This window comes from Drosophila willistoni, chromosome 3R (genome assembly GCF_018902025.1).
Source record: "Drosophila willistoni isolate 14030-0811.24 chromosome 3R, UCI_dwil_1.1, whole genome shotgun sequence".
Taxonomy (NCBI): Eukaryota; Metazoa; Arthropoda; class Insecta; order Diptera; family Drosophilidae; genus Drosophila; species Drosophila willistoni.
The window spans coordinates 31,980,889-32,008,116 of NC_061086.1; the positions used below are offsets into that span (position 1 = coordinate 31,980,889).

The 27,228-nt window shown below is 38.3% G+C and overlaps 1 protein-coding gene across 1 annotated transcript in view; it reads right to left on the minus strand.

Annotated features, from left to right (window-relative positions):
- Window positions 1-253: 253 nt before the first annotated feature.
- The window catches only part of LOC26529292 (alpha-2 adrenergic receptor), a 54,123-nt gene continuing 27,148 nt past the window's right edge, over window positions 254-27,228 (minus strand). The window contains exons 2-3 of the mRNA XM_023179746.2: window positions 3,763-3,921; window positions 254-2,522 (exon numbers count right to left, since the gene is read on the minus strand). Coding sequence (XP_023035514.1) covers window positions 1,338-2,522; window positions 3,763-3,921 — 1,344 coding nt within the window. The 3' untranslated portion in view covers window positions 254-1,337. The remainder of the gene's footprint in view (window positions 2,523-3,762; window positions 3,922-27,228) is intronic.

The window sequence follows — 27,228 nt, forward strand, 5'->3', positions numbered from 1 at the left end:
ATCTGACTGAATGACATGCTGATGCAACAGCAAAGCCAATATGAATTTCTCTCTCACTTTTGGTATGTGCCTATTAGTCAGGCATCGATTCAATTCCTTTTGTCTCTAAATACCCTGTACATATACAAAGGGTATGTTAAGTCCACAAAATTGGAGACAAAAGAAATAAAAGTTGAAAATTCATTTAAACTTTTTCCTATTGATGCTAAGAAAAGTGTAAAGTAAACTTCAATTTTAATTCTTTATACGGTATTTATGAGTTATGTACTTATCTAAACGCCCTCATTTATTCTGTGAAATTTTTTGGTCTATTTTCTGTGTGGGTATAAAGTGAATACTTTGTAATTTATTTCGTGTGGGTTCTCTGGATTATAAGTTAGTTGCCTTTATGTGCACATGAAATTATTCAACTGGCTAATGTCCAAAAACTAACCAAAGGCTTTCCCATCGAGACGAAATTGCCAAAAGAAAAGGCAAGAGAGAACTCAAATAGAAATTAAATTTTGCTGCTTGACAATCTATACAATCTATAGAACTCGTCGTGTGGCACACTTGTTGACCCCAAATTGGTCGGGGGAGGAGTCCGTATATCGGTTACCAGGCAAACTGTACCCAAAGTCTACTTACAACCAACAATGTTACCTTGGCTGACTTGCCAGCCTGTTGACACATTTGGCCACTGCATTTTCAGTGCGATGCTCTTGCGTTTCGGTTTGTTTGCCTGTTTCTAGGTGGGGGCCCAGACCTTTTTGCAATTTTTCGTGAGCCACAAATGGAAATTTTGTGAAATTATTTCAAGTTGAATGGCCATAGACGTTGCCATCGTCATCGCTATTGAGGGTCGCATAATAGATGTTTGCTTAGCTGAAACTTTCTACAGACAGAGAGAGGGGTTGGGGGGGCAGCTCATGCATTTCTATGAGCCTTTTTGTGAGTGTGAAAAGTGTGTGCTTAGGTAAGGTGTAGCACGGGTTCAAGGAGAGAGATTCCTGTTCAACAGAAAATGTGAAACGAAAAATGTGAGAAACCAAAAACGCGTAAATTGAAATTGAAAGAGATTCCATCAAATTCACAGCCGTTCATTGCTTTTGAAATGAGCTACAATGTTCGTTACTTTCGAAATCAAAAAATTCAACCAAGGATTGGCCCAAGGATTCGCACACGATGACGAAAAAACAAACGAAACGAAACGAAACGAAAATGCTGTAGCAAATCTAACGCCTGTAATGTTGATACATGCCATGCCCATAGCCCATGGGTGTGCTGCCCATGGCACGTTCGGTAGCCTTCTCGATGCTCGCATAAACGCACCTGTAACAGCACACGTAGGCCAAACATCACTTGAACAGGATGCGGCGAAAGGCTCGTCGGAAGTCCTTGTTGAAGATGGTATAGATGGCCGGATTGAGGGCCGAATTCATATAGCCCAACCAGAAGGCAATTGCAAATGCCGATTCCGGTATATTGCAATAACTGCTACATGCTGGCACCAGAATATATAGAAAGAAGAATGGCAGCCAACAGGCAATGAAACTGCCCATGATTAGCCCAAGGATTAGGGTGGCTCGTTTCTCCTTTTTGCGGGCTATCCGTCTCTTTTCCTTTTCGGGATCCCGCGGCTTTGGTGTCTTAGGAATGGCTGGTTCGAGTTCAGCTTTAATGGCCTGCTGTTGCTGCTGCTGTTGATGCTGTTGTTGCTGCTGCTGCTGCTGCTGCTGATGATGATTCTTGCCCTTGGCTGCTGCTGCCGCTGTTTTGGATTCGTTGCGCCTCTGTTGGTTCGATTTGCGTCCAAAAATGGGCTGGCAAAGGCGAAATTTGAGCGGCTTCACAGCTACTGCACATCTGCTAACCACGCCCGAGTCCGAGCTGGAGGGATCGAATTCACTCACCATGTCCGTGTCGATGCCCACAGAGAGAGCACGACATCGTTGTCCGGTTGTGGGCGATACACGCAGTTCATTGCCAGATGCTGTTGCCGCCGATGATGATGTTGTTGCTGCTCCTGGTGCAGTCAATGTTGCAGCATTGCCTCCAGGTGCTGTTGTTGTCCCCGTTGTGTCGGTAGTAGTTGTAGTGCCATTGTTGTTGTTCAGCACATTGATGGAATTGTTGCTGCCCATGGACGGCGGCACGGGTACATTGAGACCAACACGTCCTGTTGCTATGGTGCTCACCTGCAAAGTCTCTTTGGGTGAGCTGGGCGAACTGGGACACGGTTGGACTGATGCATTAGCCATGGCATTGGATCCACCATTGGGATTGGAATTGGCATTGGCATTGGCATATGCCAGAACTGTTTGAGCGGCCACCGCTTCCAATTCGCCCGCCTCTGATGTGGATATATCCGAGGCTAGGTCCATGGTCACCGTTGGTATTTGCATGGGGAGCGTGGCACTATTCGGTGGCGTCTCAATTGTGGCTATCTGGCGTTGCTGATGCAATTGCAAGGCAGTTGCACCGCTCGAGGATGGCATCGGTATGGTTCCTTTCTTGTTATTCGCGGTGGTGAAGCTCGTTACCTGCGGGGGTCGACAAAAACAAAAAAAAAGAGTGAGAGAGAGAGTGTGTGAATGTTAACCAAAGGCAGTTGCGATGATTCGCAAATGTTCACGCATTCCAAATGAGTTTCCACCTGGCCGAGGATGGGCAAACATTTGCGACAACAGTTTTCCATTTCGAAAATCGCCCCAAAAAATACCTTCAACTCCCAACTCCCAATCCCCGTTTCCCATTTCCCACACATGCTTAACCCAGTTGGGTGGCAAATGGTCTGGCATGAGCGGCAGAGCGCATGGATTACACAAACATTGCCTGAAATGGCTGGGGAGAGACTGGGACAATTATCAAGGGCAATTAACGGAGAAAAAGGGCACTAAAAACAAAAAACGAAAAATGGAAAACTACATTTACAGATACGAGACCTGCATGTCTGCCACACCCACACCCACACACCCACACACACACAGCACGCCTTTTGCTATGCCTTACACTTTGGTTCGTTAATCGTCAGCCTTTGTTTGCAGAAAATGATGGCCAAGTGTCGTTGATATTGGCAGCACTGGCATTTTGTGTGTGTGTGTGTGTGTTTGGATTTTTTCCGTGTTTCGTCCCTGTTAATTGAAAATGCAAATTGAGAATGTGTTGGCCTTAAGGGGAGGGGGGGGAGGGGAAAATGTGTGTTTGCTAGCGCTTAATTTTTGAGAATTTTCGAGGTAATTGAGGCCACGTTCAAAGCTCATTAGAGATTTTTGGCCACCCCCCCCTTTGAACTCCCGCCAATCAGTTTCGATTAAGTTTGCGCCAATCCATTGAATTGGGGTCTGCATCAGCAGACGTGGCCAGAAATTTGCTGCGTTGCAACGAAAAAGCCAACACGTAGCCTGATGAGAAATTGATCGAATGCATGCCCAGTTTGTTGAAATTGACAGCTCTTTAATCAGGGATTTCCGACTCTTTAAGCCACACACCAGCTCACGTGTTTTGCCGCAGCCTGTCTACATGCCACACACATCAGTAATATGCTCATTCGAATGTAAAAATTTCCATTTACAACCTCATGGACCAACAACATGGGGTCTGTTCTATCTTTCGTTTCAGATTCATCCACATGGGCGTAATTTTGATTCTTTTTTTGCCTTTTTGACTAAGCCCCAATGTGTTGTGTTGGCTGGGAAAGGGGCTAAAGGGATGTCTGCGACATGTAATTGCGGCGCTTTCATCAAAGTTCATTAGGCATCGTTACCTAAAAATAACACTTACCTGTTCGTTGTTTGTTTTGCGCGGATGCTTTTTAATGCCCCGTCTCGCCCGCGCCTTGGCAGCAAAGTAAATTCGTATGTACACAAAGACCATAATGCAGCTGGGTATATAGAAGGATCCCAATGCCGAGTACAGCACGTAGCCAATGTCCTCGCTTAGCTGCAGGAACGTTGGGGAATAGAATGAGAGAGAAAGAGAAATTATTAGTTTGCTTCTCCATGCATCAGTGCAAAATACATATATTTTAGAGATTTTAAGTTGATTTTGCTTTTTAAATTGATTAACTGCCAATACTCATTTATATTTTGTATTTTAAATTTAAATCCTACTATAAGCAAGAGTATTAAAATATTGTTAAAATTTATGAAAATCTTGTACTTATTTGCAACTTGAACAACTTTGGGACCATGATGTATGTACAATGAAACGACCAAATTAGATTATTTTTGTTAAACTTAACTTAGTGGCTGTCCATAAATTACGTAACGCATTCAAGGGGGGGGGAGGGGGTCTCTGTGTGTGTGACAATTTGTGACATTGGGGGGGGGAGGGGATCGGAAAGATTGGGACGTAACATATATTTTTATAACCTTTCAAGACAAAAAAAGTAAATTTTTTAATATTATGCCAGAAAGATTTCTTCCTCCATCTCTTCCATTGAAACAAAGTGAACATGGACTGATTATTTCATTGGGTGTAGAAAATACAGAATCATCTAGGGGTAAATTTGTTTCAGTTTTTGTTTCCGAAAATCTGAAGTTACAAAATAAGTGTTCGAGTACTTTGCCGGAAATTCTGGCGTACGATTATTTTTGTCCATCTGTGCACGAAGACATAAACGAAAAAATTTGTAAGTCATGCCACATCTATTTTGCATCGAAGGTCATGCTTAAAAAGCATCAAATTGTGCACAAAAAATATAAAGACGTCGAAATCTCTGAAAAGAAAGTTCGACCAATACGCATCGCAGCAAAACGACAAAGAGAATTTATGGCAATCTTGAAACATGAACAAGTTGAATGGATAGAGGATTGTTTTCTAGACCTAGACCTTTAATCGAATTTATGGACAGCTCCTTATAGATATTGTTGGATCAGTGTTTAGGTGACAATTAGAAGAAATACTTTCACATTAACAAATTTATTGTACCAGAAAATGGCTTCAACATCCTGGATTTTGGTTCTCTTCTCCTTTTGCAAACAATCTTATCCTTTATGTAAGGCTTGAGGCTTTTTTTGGGTTCTATTAAGTGTACATTAGCTTGATTTAGTATGTAAAATGCATTGAAGATTTTGCTGGTCGGGAAAAATGTTTTTTTTTTAGTTGCTTACAGCTTCGAGATATTTTTTATGGCCAAAAAATGCAAAGTTTAGGGAACAAAACCAACATTTCACAAAGTTGCTTAAATGAAGTAAAAATATTATAGCACACAAAATAGACTGCTCTCTTCCCCGCTCTCTCCCTCTCTTCTACTGTCAGTCTGTACCTGTATAATGGAAATAAAGGTGGAAGTGAAGGTGGAACTAAAGATGCAGGAAGAGCAAAGGGAATGGAACTCAAAGTCTATGGAAAAGTTTGTGCTGAAATATGTGCGCCATATTTTGTGGCAGTTGCATTTCATTTATTTAAAGCTGGCGGAATTAAATTGCCTTTTTTTCTGCTTTGCCGGCTTTTGAGCCATCATACCGCCCTTCCACTCCCACCATTCACCATCCACCGTCAGTCCAGGAGCAGCAGCAGCAACAGCGGCAACAACAAACTCTTCACAAAATTATGCAAATTAAGTGTTTTGATGAAAAGCACACTCAAGACCAAGAGCTGGTGCATTTTTGCCCTTTTTTGGTCATTGTTGTTGGCGGTTATAATGAGAATAATGAAAAGAAAAGGAAAATAAAACCCTTTGTGCATATCTTTTGTTTAAATCACCTCAACGAGCGACTAGACTAGGGAGTGAGTGTATGTATGTATGTATTGTAAATCAGTTGGTCCACAATTTAAGTTCTACTAGTCACACAGTTGCTGGCAAAAGAAATCGGCAAGCACTATACATATATATGACGAAATTTATTTAACTTTTAAGCTGCTTACATGAAATCAGGATGGGCAGACAAATTGAATTTTCAGTAAAGCTACCCACAGTATATAGTAGTAAGACCGCTTAAGTGCAACTCAGTTTATCATAAGCCACAGTGGATTCTTCAAATTGTAGTCAGAGTTCGGAGGGATTGGGGGATGAGTTGATAGAAAACTTTATCGCAACGCCCCAAGTAGAATATAAATTGTAATGCTTCCTCTCCGTTACATGTTGCGGCAACAAAATAAGCATAAACTATTAAGTGTTGAGTGTAATGTTGCCAAAATATATATATATAGAGAGATGCATACATAGATATATTATGTATGTATTTGCAGTATATTGGTAAGTACCTAAGGCAACCAGCAAATGTGGGTCAACAGCCACTGCAACTACTTTGGGAAAATTGTCTGGGATATCCAACTTATTGCTGCTGCATTTTGGTTGCCGTATTATGCATAATCTCATCACTTATGATCCTCCTCTTGGATATAATACATTGGCAGCTATTTCACTTGAATTTCTGACTAGATTTAAAGGGTGCTCTGCCTCTTGTGTTAAAGTTCCTTTGCATAAACTTTTGCTAAAGCCTAAAAGTTACATTCAGGCACGTAAACTGAACACACCTGTGGAAAAACACACTCACACACACACACACATGAGTTGCTATGCCAGATAATGATGAAAATCTAGACTAGCTTTATATATTTTATTAACGCATTTGGACAAAGGTCTTAAACAGACATTTGTGCAAAAGTCGTGACGAGGCGAACCAAGAACAACAGCAACTACCAGAACTAACAATAAATTGTCAACTGTGCGTGCCGACAACTTTTCCAACAAGGATTTAATGTAATTGAAAACTTTATTTTCCTGCTTTATTTTCTCTACTTTCAGCTTGCTTTCGGCTCTGTCTTGCTTGTCCCCTAACGATTTTCTTGCTCTTTTTCCTCATCCTCCTCCTTGCTCCTTGCTCCTTCTTCGGCAGCTGCATTTGTGCTAATTTGCAGATTTTCAAATTGCAGAGGGCGCTTTTGTTTATTGAAAACTTTTTAGTTTTTTTTTTTATTCCTCTCCTGCTGCACGTAAAGAATAAAAAGAGAATCAGGCAGAGAATGGAAAAAAGCGTAAAAGAAAAGAAAAATTATTCTGCAATTTTTAATTAAATGGCAATGGTAATTATTATTGTTGTTGTTGCTGCTATTGTTGCTATATATTGCAGAACTTAAGCTGCTGGAAACGAAAACTCATTAAGCGCAACCAAAATCATTAGCAAAAGTGTTGATAATGACAAGTGCCCAAGACGAAGGGCGAAGAGACGTTGGCAAAGACTGAAAATTGAGAAGAACCTGAAGAAATTTATTGAAATATAAACATGGAAAAGCAAACAGAAACGAAAGTAATTAAAAACGCAACAAAAATAAAGGTAAAAAGAATGAAAACCCCAACAAGAATATACATACATACATATAAGCTTGCTGGGCCACGTGGCGTATGAGTGATGATTAAAGACTTACATCAGTGTAAAGGGAAATTAAATGGCTGCATGCCTCATCTTTTTTTCGATTTTTTTTAGGGTTCTCTTTGTGGGGCAAAGAAAGAGACAGAGAGAGATAGAGAGAGAATGAGATTCTGCAATAGCTGGCAGCAAACAAACATAAAATAAAGAAGAAATTCCGTTGTAAACACAAAAGAATTTCAATCCGAATTGCTGCAAAAAGTTTTCAGCACCAAAACGCAGAACAACAAAAAAAATTGTACGAAAAGAGTGTTGTAAGTTTATGTGTACAGACGTATGTATAATACATACAATATATACGTGTATATATAACTATATATATATAAGTATGTATTGTATAAGGAAAAGAGTGCGTTTTACACTCGAATGTAGCCAGGGTGAGCTGCTCCTGCTGCTGTCATCATCAGCATTGTGTTGTCGTCTTTGTTTTTGGTGCCGCTACTACTGCAACTTTTTTCAACAGCAATAAGCTAAGACTTGATGTTGACTGAGGCAAAGACTGACTGCACAAGGACAACAACAGCAAAAACAACAACAACACATTGAGACAATCAATAAATCTAAAGTGCGACTACCAGCAAAAAAGGAAAAAAAAAGTCCAAAAACGAAAATAAAAAGGGAAAAGAAAATGTTCTGCCTTTGGTCTTTCTCGTTTTCTCATTTTTTTTTCTTCTTCTTATTTTTATTTGTTATTCCTCCTTTCAATACTTGAAAGAGAATGAAGCTCTCGTACCCTTCAGTTGAGTTTAGTTTCTTGTTTGGCGTTGCTTACTGAAGCAGCCATTTTGCAGTTTGCATAGCCAATTTGCCTGGCAGTTTCTTTTCGTTTCCGTTTTGACTTCCACATCTTCTTGGACCTTACATTTCAATTGACTGCACTTTGCATTTTGAGCCATTACGATTCGTTGTTGACGATGTCGCCTGGCTGTTGAGTTGAGTTTCTTTTTCAACAACTTAACGCTTTCTCGCACACGTCATAAATAATTTTTAAGTGGTCTCATAAGAAAAAAAAAAAATAAAAATAACACAAAGAAGTTGAAATCGAATTGGCATTTTTCAATTGTGAAGTCTACCAAAAAATATATATATATTTGCGGTATTATCATTTAATTAAGGCCAAAAAACGAAAACAAAGCCAATGGCATGGTTAATTAAATTGCAATTATTTGCCCATTTTGTTGGCTAAGCCTTAAAAATGCATTGAAATGCCTAGCAGCCCGAAAAAGTAGGCAACGAAAAAAAATCACACACACACAGAAGGGCAGCGAATAAAAAACTGCGGAATTATGCTAGAGGCTCTTTTAATTGTTGCGGCGAGTTTTATGGCTTTATTACTATTTGATTGCGTTACAACAGCAACAACAATAACAATCGGCCTACTCTCCTCCTCCTCCCGCTCTCTACCTTTTCCGGTCTATACTCGCGGCTTGACACTTCCGCTGCGAAACGGCGTTTTTATTATGCGGCCTGATATTTTTAATAGCAAGCACTTTATGCTGATTGCCTGCCCAACATCTAAACCATCTAACCGCCAATTCGCCAGTTCAGCTTAATATTATCGTAAAAATAATAACAACTGTTGCTGTCTTTTTGTTGTTGTTGCCGTATTTGCCTATTGCAGCAGAATAAAAACGAGTGTGAGTTAGATTTTGTTGCTGTTGCTCCGTAGTAAAACGGAAATTGCTTGTTGACACGCAGCATGGTCGAGTCCGTTGTTTTTTTTTTCTTTTTGTGGCTGTTGTACCTGACCTATTCCACAACCAATTTATTTTCTCACATGGGTCAAGCCATAGCCATTTTCCGCTTTCATTTTTATAGAGTATACATATATAGGGTGTCTGTAGTTTTTATATGTCGAATAAGCTTTAAGATCCAAAAGAAATTAGTTCAAAAAGTTGGTCTAAAGTTTGCCTATTGAAGTTTTTTCCCTGGTTATTCCGGCAGGGTATCTTAAAAACTACTTTAGAAAAACTGTAGATGGAAATGTTTGTTTATTTGTGAATATTCGTGATTGATGTTTGGTTTTTGGACGATAGTAATTATGGAAAACATGATTCAAATTACGTTTAGTTTTGATTACGGGTTGTATGGTCCCATGATGGCTCTATTAGAGCGTTCACCAAGCAAATCAGGCATCGGTATAATGTGCTTGCTATTGATTTTATGTCATTTGCTGGTTTTGTTTTCGAAAAATAAATGAGTTATGTAATTAATACGGGTTCTGTTCTGTTCTGTTCTGTTCTCTTCTAATGACAGTCACATAAATAGCACAATAAGCCAATGTATTAGGGGTAAGAGATAGCAAAATACCAGAAAATTAATTTTCATATGGCTTTTCCATTCTGTGTAATATACATATACGTGTGTGTGTGTGTGTGCATGTGTGAGTATGGTACGGGTCATGCCTAAATGTATGCTAATATTATGCTTTTAACCACAATGTCGTCTGCATTGTTAATCATTTGCCGTGGCCATTGCTGCAAATTGTTGCCAAATTGTTGTTTTGGCTTGCCATTTAGTTCCCTTTTCTCTTTTCCCTCTCAACACACACACACACACACACACACACACATACATACCCATATGCTGGCTTCCGGCAATGGCCTCGTTAATTTTAACAGTAAATTAAATACAAGCATCCTCGAATTGAGCCAAAAACAAACCAACTAGCTGAGGCTACCGTACAATTTTAAGGCCTGGCTAGGCAGTTAACCAACCAAAACTGAAAACTATCTGGCCATGCTTTAGCTCTTCTCTCTCTCTCTCTCTCTCTTTATCTCTATGTGTGTGTTAGTTGAGTGAGTGACTCTGGCTAGCCAATTGGAAATTTTAAATGATTTAACAGACGAACTCGGTTTGACACTTCAATAGTGGGAAACACAACCTGCTCAACATTTGCTAACCAAATTTCCAACTTGTCTCCCAAACGGGGCTGACAAGGAGCAGCAGCATAAAATAATTACTCGGCTCTGACTGCCGAACAAATCTTGTTGCTTGACATGACCCATCCATGCAGGCACTCACCAAAAATGCGAACGTGTAGACAGCAACAAGCCAATGCAGAAACAACAACAGTGCCACACAAATTGTAACGCTTAATGGTTATTGGCGAACAAACAAAACCCAACACAGAACCAAACAGCGTGACATTCGTTGCCCCTTTTGCTGGACAAATGAACAACTGCAACTGCAAGAGCAACTGCAATTGCAATTGCATTTGCAAGTGCAAGCCATGGCCAAGTTGCCATAGGGGATTCTGATCGTCGACACGGGCAATGCAACCGCAACCGACAGCCGGACTGAAACAGCAGCAACGACAACAACAACAACAACAACAACAATGACAACTACAAGAACGCATTGCTGTTTGGGGCCACACCCACAGCTTTTAACAAGCAAAACAGTTTTCCACAGCTCACGCAAACCTCGTTATATGTAGTTGTTGTTGTTGTTCTTTTGGTTTTTGCGTGTAGCACAACCCTCACTTACTTTGGTTATTTATGGTTTAAAATACGCTAAGAGAGAACAAAAAAAAAATATTACAACCAACCCACTACACACATATGCCACTACTACATACATACATATATAAAAACACATAGACCCAATCTTTGGTTTAACAGAAGAGAAAAAAATTATGATAAAAACGTATTTTATTTTTTCCTAGCTTCAATTATTTTAAAGAGATTTATCTTTTTATGAGCTGATTGCTACTTCAACATTTACATTTACATTTACAATTACAAATCTGTGTTTTATCATTGAACGCTTAAGGGGAGAAAAAAGAAAGTACGATAAAAACGTTTCCATTTTTTATACCATACACCCATAGGGTGAAATGGTATATTAAAGTCGCCAAAATGTATGTAACAGGCAGAAGGAAGCATCTCCGACTCCACAAAGTATATATATTCTTGATCAGGATCAACAACCGAGTCGATCTAGCCATGTCCGTCTGTCCGTCCGTCTGTCCGTCCGTCCGTCTGTCCGTCTGTCCGTCTGTCCGTATGAACACCTAGATCTCGGAGACTATAAGAGCTAGAGCCACCAAATTTTTTATGTAGACTCGTGTAGTATGTAGAGTGATCAAGTTTATTTCAAATTTTTGCCACGCCCCTTTCCGCCCCCGAAATTTAATAAAAGCGTTTATCTCAAAAACTATTCTAGCTAGAGACACCATATTTGGTATGTATATACGCTTAGTAAATGCACACATTTTGTATGTATAAAAATTTTGCCACGCCCTTTTGCGCCCCCGTAATTTGAAAAACTTGATTATCTCCCGTATTTTTTTACCTCATGCAATCAAATTTGGCACACTTAAATTTAATACTAATATCTATCAAAATACCAAATTTGATCAAAATCGGATAAAAAACAGTCGAGTTATGCATATAAACGTTTTTCTATAAGGCCGGAGTTGGCCGTTGGCTGGTGGGGGCGCTAGGGTGCTCGTATGATTGAGTGAGCGAGATACTCAGATATGCTTGTAAGAAGCATGTGAAAATGCTTGAAATATTTGCTTTACTGGTGTATGGTATACCAAAGTCGGCGAGACGACTTACTTACTTCATTTTTTATAGTCCTCTTAACCTTTTATGTGGCTATTATAATTATCGGAAATAAGTAACGACGACTTATCTTTTTCATGAGCTGATTAACTGTGAATGTAATTTCATAGGATTAACCTATCAAAGATATGAATAGTGAGTACACGGTGCGTAAAAGTTTTGAATGTCAAAAGTAGGTAACTGAAGTATTAATGAAGAAAAACTATGGAGAACTGTATACACTACACTTTTATTTAAGACTTTAGCTATTACTTGAAAATCCCTTTTATTATTATTTTGTTTTAATTGAATTGACAAGAAATTGTTTTCTCAATAAGAGAATTCGAATTGGGCCACTCAAGTCTTTGTCACTAGATTGGCAAACTCGAGCCATTACTTTATTAGCTTCCAGAAATACTCATTAAGGCCTCAATCCATGTCAAAATTTTGCTAAAACGTTAAGGAAAATATCACAGACTTCTGATGGACAGCAATTATAACTCCTGTTCAAACTACTTTAAGAACAAATTCGTATTACCTTAAATGAGAATTCATATTTTTAAGTCCTGTTGTTTGTATTTACAAAAAGTGGCAAAGACCCCCAATTTTCTAATATAAGCTTAAAGGAACTCATATCAACAATAAATTGAATAATAGGAATGGGAAATTAAAGTCAAATTTTTAAATCATGTTATCTTTGTATTGTAAGTTGCGTATCAAAATGATTGGTTTTTCTTGAATATTTTTAAAATTAAGGCACCTACTGGACTAAAAAACTAATGGAAATATTTAATAATGGAACACAAAAGCGTTTTAACACATTTTATTCAAAAATTTTAACAACAAATGGTTTTTTTTCAAAAAAATAGAAAATGCAGTATTTTCAGTTTTATCAAAATTATAAGACACCTTCGGCTGTAGCACTTAAATAAAAAAAAAAAAATTATGAAATTAATAAGAAACGATATTTTATAGATTTATTGTTGATCCTTGGCATCTACCAACTTCAAAAATTCTTTTTTTCATAGAATCTGACAATTTTTGAAGTAACTCTGGCTCTAAAGAACGCAACTCCCTAAAAATCTAAATTTTCAGGTCCTGTATGTTCTCATAGGTCCTGTTGTTGCTATATACACGTCGTGCCATTATACCCCAGATATTTTCTATTGGGTTTAAGTCCGGTGAGCAAGCCGGCCAGTCCAATGAAGCCACCGAACGACGATAGCATCCACTTTAGCTATAATTCTGTTTTTTTGGTCGAATTCTTAATTAGCTTTAATGTTTCGCATAATGTTTAAAAATACGCCAAATAGAGACAATAATCTATATACCTAAATTATATTTTCTATCCTTCAATTATAAATTTAATAAAAGAGATTATTTATGTCGTTTTTTTTTTAAAATAATAATTCACTATTTAAATTAGTATCTTGTCGCTAAATTCAATAAAACTTAATAGGCTTGTTATATAAATAATTATTATTATTTATAACCATTAGCCAAAACTAGGTAATTTCGTTCAAATATTATTTTTGATGCAGGCAATAAAAATGAGAAAAAAAACTGGTTCAATTAGTTTTAGAGCCTAGAGTGTTTTAGTGATTTAAATAAAATAGAAAATATAGAAAAATTAAAGTATACAATATTTAGCCATGCCCATTAAGGGTAAAAAACTGAGGAAATTCATAAAATATGAAACTTTAATGCAAAACATCTGAGTATAATAAGAAGATCAAAATTTATAGGGGAAAACTTATGCATACACAATGAGAAAATTAAAATTTTCATTTGTTTCCTTTTGTTTTAACACAAGTGACCACAGTTTGCAATTGGTAAATGGGTTTAATGCCATTGTGTTTATGTTGGCGTCTGTTGTTGATGAATCGTGAAGGGCATAGTGGTCAATGGTTGCGACCACATCAACCAATAACAATTGCAACAGCAGCAGAGGCAACGGAAAATGCAACAGCAACAACATTGGCAGTTTTCATTACACACAAGTCAACGTCAGTGGCAATATGTCCGCATAATGTATAATGGCTAATTAATAGCAACTTTTATCGTGGTCAACCTTTTTGTGTGTTTGGGCCCCATAAAATGTGCGGAATGCACGCAAAAAAGCTCAAAAAAACCGTCCCGCCCCTCGTTTTGTTATGTAAAAATTCCTGTAATAACTTTATTTTAATTTGTATTAATATTTTAAGCTTCACTCCTTTTCACATTCGCATGTGCACGGCAATAACAAACGATGAACTGGCCTCTGGCTCTGTTCCCGAGTACCACTTAACATTAAACGTTTAAACATGTGTGTGTGTGTGTGTGTGCGAGTCTTATGCGTGTTTTTAAAACGTTAAACATGTGCACACTAAAGGCGAAGGCGAACACTAACTAAAGCAACAGCAACAACAACAACAACAACAACTAATTAGAACGCTAATTAGCGTTATTAAAATACGGCAACGACGTCGTCAGCGGTGACGGTAAACGCAGTTGAAACGACTGTCCTACTGCCATAGTATACCATATTATAGCCATGCTATACAAGGGCGAGTACTATATAGTACATTAAAGGTATAAGAGAGTGGAGGGAGTAGAGGGGAACTGGGCGGACAGAAACATGTGTAAAGTAAGGCAGATGGCTGCCTTGTCTAGCTTGACTGCCATTCTGGGGAAGCTGCTCATTAAAAGCACATTTAAGATGTTTACAAACGTATTCTAAGACACTGCACAAACACACTCACTATATAACACCCACACACACACACACACACCCACCATTACACACTCACACTCATTCGCACTCTTCATTCACGTGTACATTGAAACACGCATTTGCTGTCAGGTTTTGAGCGGGCAAAACTAGAACATCGCGGAAGCAGTAACTGCGCCAGAGCGTAAGCGGATATGTGCCACAACAACAACAACAACACCAAAAAGAGGCGGGACATTGGAATGGATAAAGGGCCATATATGTATGTAAGCGAAATTAGAGACTGAAATGACTACACTTTACAGCCAATATTACCCACAAAAATCTCAACCTCAACTGCTCAGGCGACCTATACACCACGCCTTTGATTGGCCCCAAAACGAGGGCACTGCCAACGACGACGACGTCGACGACGAAGACGATGAGAATGGCGGGCGAAAAACTTTACTTTAATTGACAGCAAAAAGCAATTTGCCTCATTACAAGCAACACGAGCGTAATTAAATGCTGCCCTGGGGCGGTATGGCGTGCCAAATGGGCAGAAGTTGGAACTGCGACCCCAATGGTATCATTCAGAGCGACGCTTTAAATTTCAAATACCACCAAAAAAAACCAAAACCAAAAAAAGAAAGGAAGGAGATAAAAATACAACAACAACAAACGACAGAAAGGGTCCGGCAGCCGTCAGCAGAGAGAAGACAGCAGACGACATGCGATTTAGTTTCTTATTTGACACTTTTCCGCTTAGATTTTTGCTTTCCCTTTTTTTGCCCCACTCACCTCACCCCGACCTCACATACTTTTTATGTATTTCATACAATTTCGGCATCTGCCAAGCCATCCGCTGCAGTACCCCAGTCCTGGTAAATGTCATTTAAAGGACATTAATGACGGTCGTTGTCGTTGTCGCTGCTGCCACCACTAGAGCAAAAACTTTTCTTTTTTTTTCGCTTGCTTTCCACATTTAAAGTCAAGTTAAAGTTCAAGACACTGTGAAAAAATGCGTGTTTCAGCTATATATCGATTTACCCCAAAAAAAAAAATGTGACATAATTATTGCTCTGTTAGTGTCCTTAGTTGAGCAATTGTGTGAATCTGATACTGAAGCATAGACAGACAAGGCAATTTGTTAGATAATTGGTGGCTGTCAGTCAACTAGTTTAACCTCAAATTTAATCATTTCTTGCTCGAATGGCAACAACAACAACAACCCCTTAAGCTGATAATTCTGCTATACGCCTATGTTTCTGTGAGTGTGTGGGTGGCTACCGGACTCGAGGCAAGTGCCTCATCCAAGTCTGGTTTATGGCAGTCGTGTGGCTTTGATTGCCCCCTCTGGGCCCCCATCCAAAGGCCCTGACCACGATTTATGGTACATTGGGAGTCGAAAAGTTTTCATTAATTGTACTCGCATGTCAGCAGTGCGCACAATGAATGAAGGAAAATGAAAAAGAAAATGAACAAAAAATGCCAAGATGGTGGCATCTTTTCATATTTAATTTAACCCAGAAATGAAATTCTCCTTCTGCATACAACTTTAAGACATCTTTAAGCTGGATTTGCCTTGAAACTTTTTCTTCTTGGTGATGTGAGCTGGCAAAGTAAATATTGAAATCTCTAACCTCTGACCCACATAAGAATAACAACAACAACACCAACGACAACAATAAGGATAACAATGCCCCGCATACAACAAAAAAACAACAAAAATTGTGGGCGTTGCTGAAGAGATTTGTAAACAATATTTTGTGGCACACACACACACACACACACACACACACACACAATTTAGGTGGCAGCCGCTTTTGCTGGCAACTTTTACTTTGCCCTGCCTTGTCACATCTCGATTTCGGTTTCGGTTACAGCATAGCAGAAGTTGCTGTCTGCTTTCACAACGTTTGAATTATTCGTTTCAGTTTTTCCTTATTATATAGGTAACTTTTAAGGGGCGTACCGGAGGCTGGTTTTAGATTACCGCATTGTCAGGCTCATGATTTTCTCGGTACAGATTTGTTTAAGGTGCAAATAATTCTACATTTTATTCGCATAAAACAAAATTCTTGAAAATATTCAAGTAAATTACCTTGTTTTTTAGATCTGCCTATAAACTTAGCTAGATTTTGATTATTCGAAACTTTTATTAAACTCTGTGTATTAACTCAGTTGAACTCAGTTTTCCTTTGGTCCAGCTTAGTTAGTCTTTCAAACTCTACTGATAAAACTTGAAGGTTCTTTAAATAGCTCTACAGGAAATCTGTGTAATTATCTTATTTGTAAACCCGCCCAAATTTGGGACTCAAGTTTGATATTTTAATATAATATGTTATATATTTTAGAAGTTATTAACTGATTACATTGAACTCTAAATTCTTTGTTGGCTAAAACCTTTGATTCCAATAAATTGCCTTTGCACCTGACTAAGTTGACCCTCTTCCAATTAAAATCCAGCCCTGTTTGTGACAGAAAAGGTTTAGCCAGATGATTGGGAATAATAATAATAAAGCGTATAATATAAAAATGAACAAATGAGATTAAAAAATCAAAGACTTTGGTCGGCCATGTCACATATGTATGTAAGTATAGATGTCTAATATATAAAGAGGGGACGTGTCTGGCTGGAAATAAATTTATTCGTTCATTAAAAACAAAAAAAAAAAAACAAAAAAAACAACGACAACAAATGTGAATTTTTCCAGACGCCTTGAACCTTGACACTTTAGAGATGCAATCAAGTGAATTCATAAATATTTATGGTTGACATTTTTGGGCTCCAATCAATTTTGCATTAAAAAACATATTCACAGAAACCACAGAAGATACAGTAGAAGATACTCGTCCAATAGCAACAGCAACAACAACAAAAGTAAAAGCAAATGTTTCGGCATAATTTCACAAATATAAAGGCCGGCAACAAAATGAAAAAAAAAGAGAAAAGAAGATAGAACAAAAACAAAAAGACAAAAAAAAAAGCAAAAAGAATTTATTACAACTGTCAAATGTATGGGGATCCGGCAGATACTTTACGGCTGTCGCCAGTCAGCAGGCAGATGGACGACGGACGAAACGGAGGAGGAGCCGCAGCCAGAAGGAGGCCATCGATGGGCTGCGATTGCTCGCTTTTATACAATTTTCCCTCTGAGTGTGTGTGTGTGTGTGTGTGTGTGTGTGTGTGTGTGTGTGTGTGTGTGTGTGTGTGTGTGTGTGTGTGTGTGTGTGCCTGACACAGAGACACCACTCGTGATTGCTTTGCAGTTTTTGAAATGTGTCCCTGCCCCGGCCTGCCCCTTGAATGCTCATCTATTCCTCTATGCGTAGTTATTTCTGATCATAAAATCAATATGCGCATACTACAATTTTATTTCTTTACAATTTGTGTACGAATTTGGTGCGCATTTTCCCATCGAGCTGATTTTTCCACCAAAAAACATTTTTCTGCTGTTGCGATTGTTCGTCTGTTCGTCTGTTTGTTTGTTTGTTTTCAGTTTTTTGTTCGCCTTTGTTGTTTTGTAGTCCATTTAATTCATGGTATTTAAGGAATCCGCTCCATTCTAACCATCCTAACGGGCAGGCGGGAACATGTTTTCTTCATTTCGTCCAAATGGCCAATGCTCGGCTTTGACATATTTTCTTTTCTATTTTTATACTCTTGCAAAAAGGGTATATTAATTTTGGTCAAAAGTGTGCAACGCATAGAATGAAGCATCTCCGACCATATAAAGTATATATATTCTTGATCAGCACGACGAGACGAGTTCAAATAGCCATGTCCGTCCGTCCGTCCGTCCGTCCGTCCGTCCGTCCGTCCGTCCGTCCGTCCGTCTGGATCAACGCAAACTCCTAGACCGTTAAGGCTACAGAGCTGAAATTTTGCATGTAGGCTTGTATATACTGCAGGCGTTGTATATCTCGGATTCAGCCGGATCGGATCACTATATCATATAGCTCCCATACAAATGGCAAAGTCACGAACAGTGACTTTTCTTAATAACTTCGTTATTTTTTGAGCTATTGTCGTGAAATTTAATATTGGTGAGTTAAATTCACATATAAACGACTGTGCCAAATTTGATCAAGATCGGGTGACTATATCATATAGCTCCCATAGGAACGATCTTTCGAAAACAGTGACTTTTGTCAATAACTTCGTTACTTTTGCCGCGATTGCTTACAAATTAAACATTTGTTAGTTTAATATATCTGTTAATGGCTGTGCCAAATTTGATAAGGATCGGGTAACTATATCATATAGCTCCCATAGGAACAATCGGTGGAAAACAGTGACTTTGATCAATATCTTCGTTATTTCCTATGTAGGCCGTTCTTTCGGAAACATTAGCCTTTTTAGCTTAAACGTTTTTCCACTTTGATGGCTATAGGTAAGGAAAGAGTTACCAAAAAAATTGCAAGGGTATACAAACTTTGACTCGGTCGAAGTTAGCCCCGGCCCTCTGGTTTTTGTTCGTCTTTGTGTTGTGTCATATGCTTAATAATTACTTTGCCATTTGCTATGCCTATCGACACGCCAGTTAATGACTTGCGAGTATTTGCCTAGGTGGTCTGCCATTTAATTGTGTTTACACAGCAACAACAACAATAACAACAACAACAACCAACCATAAGAGGAACAAAAACAAGAACTACAAACATCAGGATAAACAGTCATGTAAAGGCCACTCCATTATGCCATTTAAGGTATTCAATACAAATTGGTAATATCTCATTTATTCCCATTTTAGTGGTCGTCTAGTTTGTTGTATGTATGTGTGTGTGTGTCGTGTTCTTATTAAATTGACGCATGTGTTTGTGACACATACGGTACGTGCTATTGACCACACACCCACACGCATACACACTCACAATCTCTAAGAGAGCCAACAGAATAAACAAACAAACTCAAAAGAGTCCTGGAGCAGGGGCATAGTCAATATTCTATTTAGTAGGGGTAAACCTTAGCTCAAATATTAATTTAGCTTTGCTTTGTTTTTACTTTTCTTTTTTCTGCTAATTGGTAGAACTAACTAGACACATTCATTTGTCCAGAGATCAAGTCCCAGATGGTGTTAACCGTGTTACGTACGTAACAATTAGGGAGTGTCCCAACTACCTTTTGCCACCTTGTGACCTTTAGGTTTTTGACACAAAACACAACTAAATTGTTAATACCTGACATTTTGCCGGCAAGTTATGACAAGAAACATGGAAACAACAAAATTGTAGAATACTCAAGAGTCTATAATTACCGAATGTTAAGCAATTTGACATTTCTCTCATATATAAATTATACAAAAATGCATTTAAAAAGTAATCAATAGTAACTAAATACATTCTTTTTAAAACAAATTACACCTAGACCTCGCTTTGCGTTGGGGATACGTTCCAAAAAAACATGACGCAAAGTGAATTAAGATTTTCTATAGGCAACCATGGAAAGATCAAAGATAGGTTCCCGGGCCATGAAAATAATAATTTTTAGAAAGAAAAATTGAACAAAGTAAACATTTAAAAACAAAAATATTATTGCATTCATTCATTAAAAAATAAACTGCTTCCATTAAATCAAAATAACCTATTCAATTATTTTATCTTTAAGAGTTTTTAGTGGCTTCGTTCACCAAAAATTTGTCCAGAGTTTGGTGAATAGCTTTTTTTTGTAAATTTAAATAAATTTCTTGGTATCAGTTGATGTATGCAGCTACCGCCTGGGATACCTTAAAACTTCTGTCATTGTCAGGAAATTTCTCCATTGCTTCGTCAATCAAGGCCATCGCTTTTAAGATTTGTTTGGAGGTTAAACACTGTTCTACGAACATTTCTACTAAACCTTCCCCGAGTTTTGATAGCAAGACGCAATTATAAACAGAAGTAGGTAAGCTAGATGTCAATGTTGAAAAACGTAAAACTGACAAAAATTCAAAGGCAATGTTGGTAAAAGTTGATTTGGCGTTGCCACAATGGCTGATTAAGAAAAAAAATGTTAAACACTCGTACTTAAAACAACTCAACAACGAGAATTTACCGACGCACAGTGAAAATTAGTACTAATAAAGCAGCGACGCAACTTCGAAAAAACGCTAAACGAAACGACGCAAAGCGAGGTCTAGGTGTAATAATGAATTTACAAATATTTAAGATTGTCTACAGTTAATGCTTTGAAGTAAAAATTCAACTACATTAATATGGATATATATTTTTGTCAATTCCTTTTTTAAATTTTAGCAATTCTCTGCTGCCAAATTATGGAAATATTTTGGATTATTTGAACCTAAAATACATTTGGCTGCAAATTCAGCAGTTTATAAATATTAGTTTTATCTGATATTTTGAAAAATTTGGAAAATTTGTTATCCCATTTGTTTGGGTTAAAAGTGTTTGATGTTTCCTAACAAAACTTTCTAAATTATCATAGAATTTCCCTAGAGTTATTCCAAAGTGACTACGCCCTTGCCACTAGAATACGAAGAGGTATGTATGAGCAACAGAGACAAAAGATGGACGTGTGACGAGTGTGAGTGACCAAATGTCAAATATTGTATACAACACAGAGGGAGTGTAGTCTTTTTTGAGATTTCCAGATTTATGGCTGGCAATTGTATTCCGCCAAGCGTTGAGCTTGAGCTGGAATCCCTGCACTTGGCACTCGGAGCTTGTAGCTAGGAGTTTCCAGCTCACAATGACAGCAATTTCCGTTGACAGTCGTTGAAACCAGACGCCAGTGCCGTGTTTTTTTTTGTTACGTTCTCTGCGTTTTGGCCTTCTGTTGCCTCCTTTTTTCTTTATTTTTTGTGTGTGTCTTTGCAGCAGGAAAGACTTCACTTGCACTCGCGTAAAATGTCAGCTGAGTGACTGGAGAAGTGCGGATTGCTGATGCATTTTCCATTTGATTGCTTGCCCCTAGCAGCAGCAGCACCAGCAGCAGCCAGGCAAACGATGCCACAGCCAGGCAAACTCTGGCAAAAATAAGACAATGTAATATGCTTATCTGGTTGGCATGTGACAGAGATCCTTTTGTTGCGCTTTCATCAATTTCAAGACACAATCCATTTATGTGACTTCCAATTACAATGTATGGATGCCACGCACGTATTCTCGTTCGCTGTTTATGTCGGTGTAAAGAGTTTAACATGTGCCACAAGGGCCACATCCCCTCAGTCGCCCCTTCGGCTTCAGCACGTACAAAATTCAGTTATTATAGGTTGCCACAAATAGAATTTATCTGTAAGTTGTGTGGCTGTATTTTGTTATTGAAGAAGCATGGAAATTTCTGTGGTCAGATTATGTAGGTAGTTCAGTAATTATAGACGACATATGTAGGAGATAATGTTAAGTAAGGTGAGGGCTCTAGTCGTTTACTTTGTCTAAGACACTTCTTACCTATGTACATATACATAAATCACTATTTGGGAGTAAAGTTGTCCCTTTTTGAAATGCGTAGCATGCATAATTTAGCTTCTTTAAATCCTAGATCATAAAATGTTTGTTTCTAGTTAAGCAACTCATTTTCCCTTTCATACCTCACACATCTCAGCCTGGTTGGGTATGCTAAGATTGTTAAGCCTTAAGATGAAGAGGAGAACTACATAGAGCAAGAAAATTTAGTCCAGGGTATTCTAATGTCGAGTCAGTGCCCAAAGCTGAGTATAGCAAACGTTTGCTATTAAATGTGTGTGCGTGTGTGGTGGCTTATTTCGGCTTAATTTTCTGGCCAAATGAGCCGCTCTATAGTAGGCTTGATTAAAGTGGTTTTAGTGAACGAAACATAAATAAATAAATTAAACAAAAAGAGCTGGAAAACAAAAATATAGGAAGAAAAATCATTATAAATATAAAAATAAACGAAAGAATGGGGGAAAAAAATAATAATAATAATGCAAAAGTTGGATAGAACTCAAATTGAAACTGGGTTCGTTCTTGCTTGCCAACCAGAAACAGAAATTCGGAGCGATAAATTATGATCACAGCTAAACTTTATGGCATAGTCCGTACACACGCAGTGCCATGTAATGGTGTAAAGGCGGGGGTGGGGGGGGGGGGAGTTGAGGGGATGGAGGACCTGTCAGGGACTGGTACACATGTGGCCAGTTTAATATTTTATGTTAAACCACAAGACCAACTCAACTCAAGTCAACTCAAATCTCTCGAAGTGAGCATAAAACATGCAAATTAAAAGGTCCAAACACTACACCACACACACACACACACACACACAAACAACACACACACACACACACACATACACGCAAAGTGAACTAATTTACACAAAAACAATACAATTTGCGAACCCTTGTTCCATTTACTTTACCCTCCACGCCCCTTCCCCCCCTCTGAAAGTTGGCTCTTGGCCCACTCTCAATAACCCTCTGGTTGTGGCATTGCTTTAACCCTATTTCAGTTTGCTTAGCTTACAGTCAAATGGCGCCACCTAGACATTTATAACCCTCCTGCTTTTTCTGGTCTGTTCCTGGATACGCACACACACACACACACACACAGCTACACACTTCAGGCACACTCACATTCGTGTATGTGGCCACATTGTAAATCTTACTGTCACGACTCCCAGACACTGGGCAAGTGAGAGAGAGAGAGAGCAAAGGAGGCAAATGGGACAGAGAAAAATGTGAAGAGCCTCTCTATGTCTCTACGAGTGTGAATATCCAAGTATTTGGTGTATTTTTCACGCACACACCCACCCACCGACACACACACACACACAATCAATGTTGGAAATTTATGCCAAAAGTCATTCATGTTGGACGAACTGTATGCTTACAGATACCTTTTATTTCTTTAGCTCCTTTTGGCTTTTGCCGCATGTATGTATTAAGTTTTACCATACTAATTTGCCAGATAGTTCTCTATGCATGTGTGTGTGTGTGTGTGTGTGGTGCTCTTAATTACATTGCCTTTTTTGTGTGTCCTTTGGCTGTTAGTCCTTTGCCAAGCTGAGAAATAAAGACGCCAACATTGAAGATGCTGTGGCACAAAAAAGGATGAACAAAGTAAGAAGTTAAGTGGAAATTATTTAATCAAATAAGACAAAAGTTGTATGGCAACCACATCATCTCCCAGTTTTCCCTAGGCCTAGACACGCCCACAGAGTCTGTTAGCTGCTTTACTAACGCCCCTTTCCTTCGTCTTTTCATTTTGGGTATTTGTTTTTGCTGTTTTGACTTTCTTCACTTTTGGCTTCAAAAATTGGAAAACTAATTTATTTGATTCATTTTTATGTAGATTGTTATTTCGCTTTACCCTACACACACACACTTATCTACACATACATGTGTATTATTTATATATATGTAGACATCCTTGTATATGTGAGTTCAAACATTATTTAGTTATTGTCCAGTTTTTAGGTTTCTCCTGACTTTATACATTTTCTCTAAGGACATTAAACAACATTAGGAACCTAAAGTTCCTTGAAGAAAGAGTATGTAGAGTATGGTATTGATGACAGTGAGATAGAAAAGTTCTCAACAAGGATTAGTAATAAACTTCTAAGGGGAACTCCCTTACGTGATACAAAAATATCTGAGCCCATGTTTATAAACAGTTACTGTAAGTCACCTAAAAAACTTTAGGAAGAATACAATAAATAGAATATTTATTTATGTGAAATAGAAATAGAATATTTATTTATTGTATTCTTTCTTTTAATTAGTTTATATACTCTCCGATGTGAGCCTTAAACTCTTAGTTTTTGAGTCTTTAAAAGTGATAAATTTTAAGAGTATATGATAGTTAATTTATGCATTTTCACTTGTGATTTCGTTTCTTTACTTTGTTGGCTTTTCATTTAGTATTTGGTCAAAGGATAAATTGTCTATTTGCCTATGCTTTAATGCATAAATCTCGGTTATTAGCAAATTTATTTATGTTTCTGTGATATTTATATGCATTATGTGCAAATTCATTTCGGTTTGTTTAATGAAGAGCATTTGCTTAGTTTATTTGGTTTATTTTTAAACATTGGGGAGAGAGGTTTGAATGTGTATGGTATACACTTCTTCAAATTCCATAGACTGTAATGACTGCCTTAATGACTGGGCGGGGCTTTCAGCATTCATCGAAGCAGCCAGGCATCAAAAATGGTTCACGTTCACTTCAAAAATCCTTTGAGAATGGCTCTCAAAAATGAAATTAATGACTTAAAAGCTTTTTTGCGGTACCCGTCACTCAAAACACAATCAATGTGCGTAACGACAGCGAACAATAAAAACAACAACAACAACAACAACGGCAACAAGAGCATCATCAAGAGCAACAAAATGAGGCAACATCAGGTTGAAAAGAGGAAAAAAAAAATTACTGCTCTGTAATACTCGGGCATCAGTTAAAGTAATTTTCAAAAAGTTTTCAACGATCAAAATGTTTTTTTCTTCTTCTTGTTTTTTGTCACCTGGCAAGTGGCACGCCTTTCCAGCACTTACCTGCAACGAAAGAGAGAGAGAGAGAGAGAGAGAAAGGGAAATGAAAAGAAGTCAATATGGCGACAGAGTTAAAAGGTGAGCAATTATTATTGTTGTTTTGTGGCAAGTTCATGCAAAAGAATTAAGTAACTGTAAACGCAATAAACGGCTAGCCTCAGACCCGCAACCGGAGTTGGCCAATGCCAATGGCAAGAGTCCTTGCTGGCTGCCTCACTCACTCTCTCTCGTTCAATAAGGAAGTTTTTTATGGGTTGACAGTCAAACGCGCAGACGCCCAGCAATAAATTCTGAAGTGAACGCTTAACGTGCAACATATTCCCGTAGTTAACACACACCCTCCCCCTCCTCCTCATCATCATCCCAAACGGGCATTTGAGACGCACTCGCTCTACTGTATTCTTCTTCCTTTACAAAATAAATGAGCATTTTGCACTGTGGGGTTTTGTGGCATCATTTCTTTTCGAACGTGGTGAGGTAAGAGCTTGAATAACAATAGCAAATTGTGGCTAGGAATCGCAACAAATCGAACAACTGGCGAAATACTAGAACTCTCCACCCAAAGAGGACAGAGTCCGGAATCCGCACGCATGGCACCCATCCAAAGTCTTTGGCTGTAGGCGACATTAAATCAACTCCGATGCGATGCGATTTCTTTCTCCTACTAACTGGGCTATGTCTCTCTCACACACACACAGAGTGTAGGTAGGTCTCTGTCTTTCACTGGGTGAGTGATAAAGTGCTAGCTGTCAGTTGACGGAGCGTGTCCTGTCCGGAAATTGTGTGGAACAGCAACACGTAGAACTTGAATTCCATTTTGCCTTCAAGACATTGGCGTGCATTCAGCGTATAAATCATCTGCTATAAATATAATAACTTGTACCTCCGACCACAATCTAAGTACATACTACATAAGCAGAACTATTTTATTCAGACAAAAACTTGTGTGCCCCCCACTCCCACCCCCACCTCCCCAAACACTTGCTCCACTATCTAACGCAGCTAAACAATTTCAAGCATCAAAAAAGTTGGCATCGTAAAAATACAAAAAAAAAAAGTAAAAAGAAGAAAAAGAAAAGTTTGCCATATTTCGTATAAATTAAATTAAACACAAATAAAAGTCAACCACCATTACCACCTCCACGGGGGATGCGGCAGCCACCATGAGGAAGCAATTAATTTAATAAATCAACATAAAAGTTTTGCTGCCTCACTCACCCCTCACCCCTCACCACTCAGCTCCAGCCTCAGACCCCATATCGTCTCACTCATCACTCGACTGGTAATGTTGTTGGCCATTTTTTTCTTCTATTTGGCCCAGGCTGTGTCAACTTGGATGGCCATTAAGCGTGAGCTTAACCCATCAATGCCAAAGTTAAAGGGATATCGATTATTCCGACTGGGGGGATCGGCAAATGGCTTTTTTGTTTATAAAGGTTTTTCTCTCTCCTTCTTTGTGCCCAATGGCACAATTCTTTAAGTTTAATTACAACATTCGCTGGCTCAGGGAACCTAAAAAACAACAAGGAGAAGGCACTGAGTCAGAGTAATGGAGAAAGTATGTAGGACTCTCTGTGCTAGAAAAAGTGCTGCCACTTTGGCCCCCTCCAGCAACATTGCGTGATAAGTGGAGAAATGGAGGCCGCTGAATGGACCAGACAGGACTGGATTAAGACAGAGTAGATAATAAATATAATTCTAATGGTCATATTAGTTGACAGTGATGGAGAACCAGACAAATTTTGTAATTTTTTAATTATCTCTCTCTCTACTTCTCTCTCTCTCTCTCCAATTTAGGAGATTCATTAAAAAGATGAGAAATTATGGCTACAGCTAAAAAACAGAGAATTAATCTGTTAGATTAGAAATCTAGTAGGAAAATATGCTTTCATATCCTTTATATACATTGATTACACAGGCCGACATTTTCGAGGTCATGAAAAAGTGTTCTAAGTTCAACAGGTCTTTTATAGTAATTTGGGGGTGCTGATCACGGCCCTGTATTCAGTTTTTGCCCATCACGACAGGATTTCGAAAAAAATGCATTGGAATTATTCAAAATGGCCCCATTTTCACTATTTTCTAGTATAATACAAACAAGTTATTATACTCAAAACGTTATTATTTTAACCTATTAATATATTAGGTATGATTTAAACGCAATTTACACAAAATCAATAAAGGCA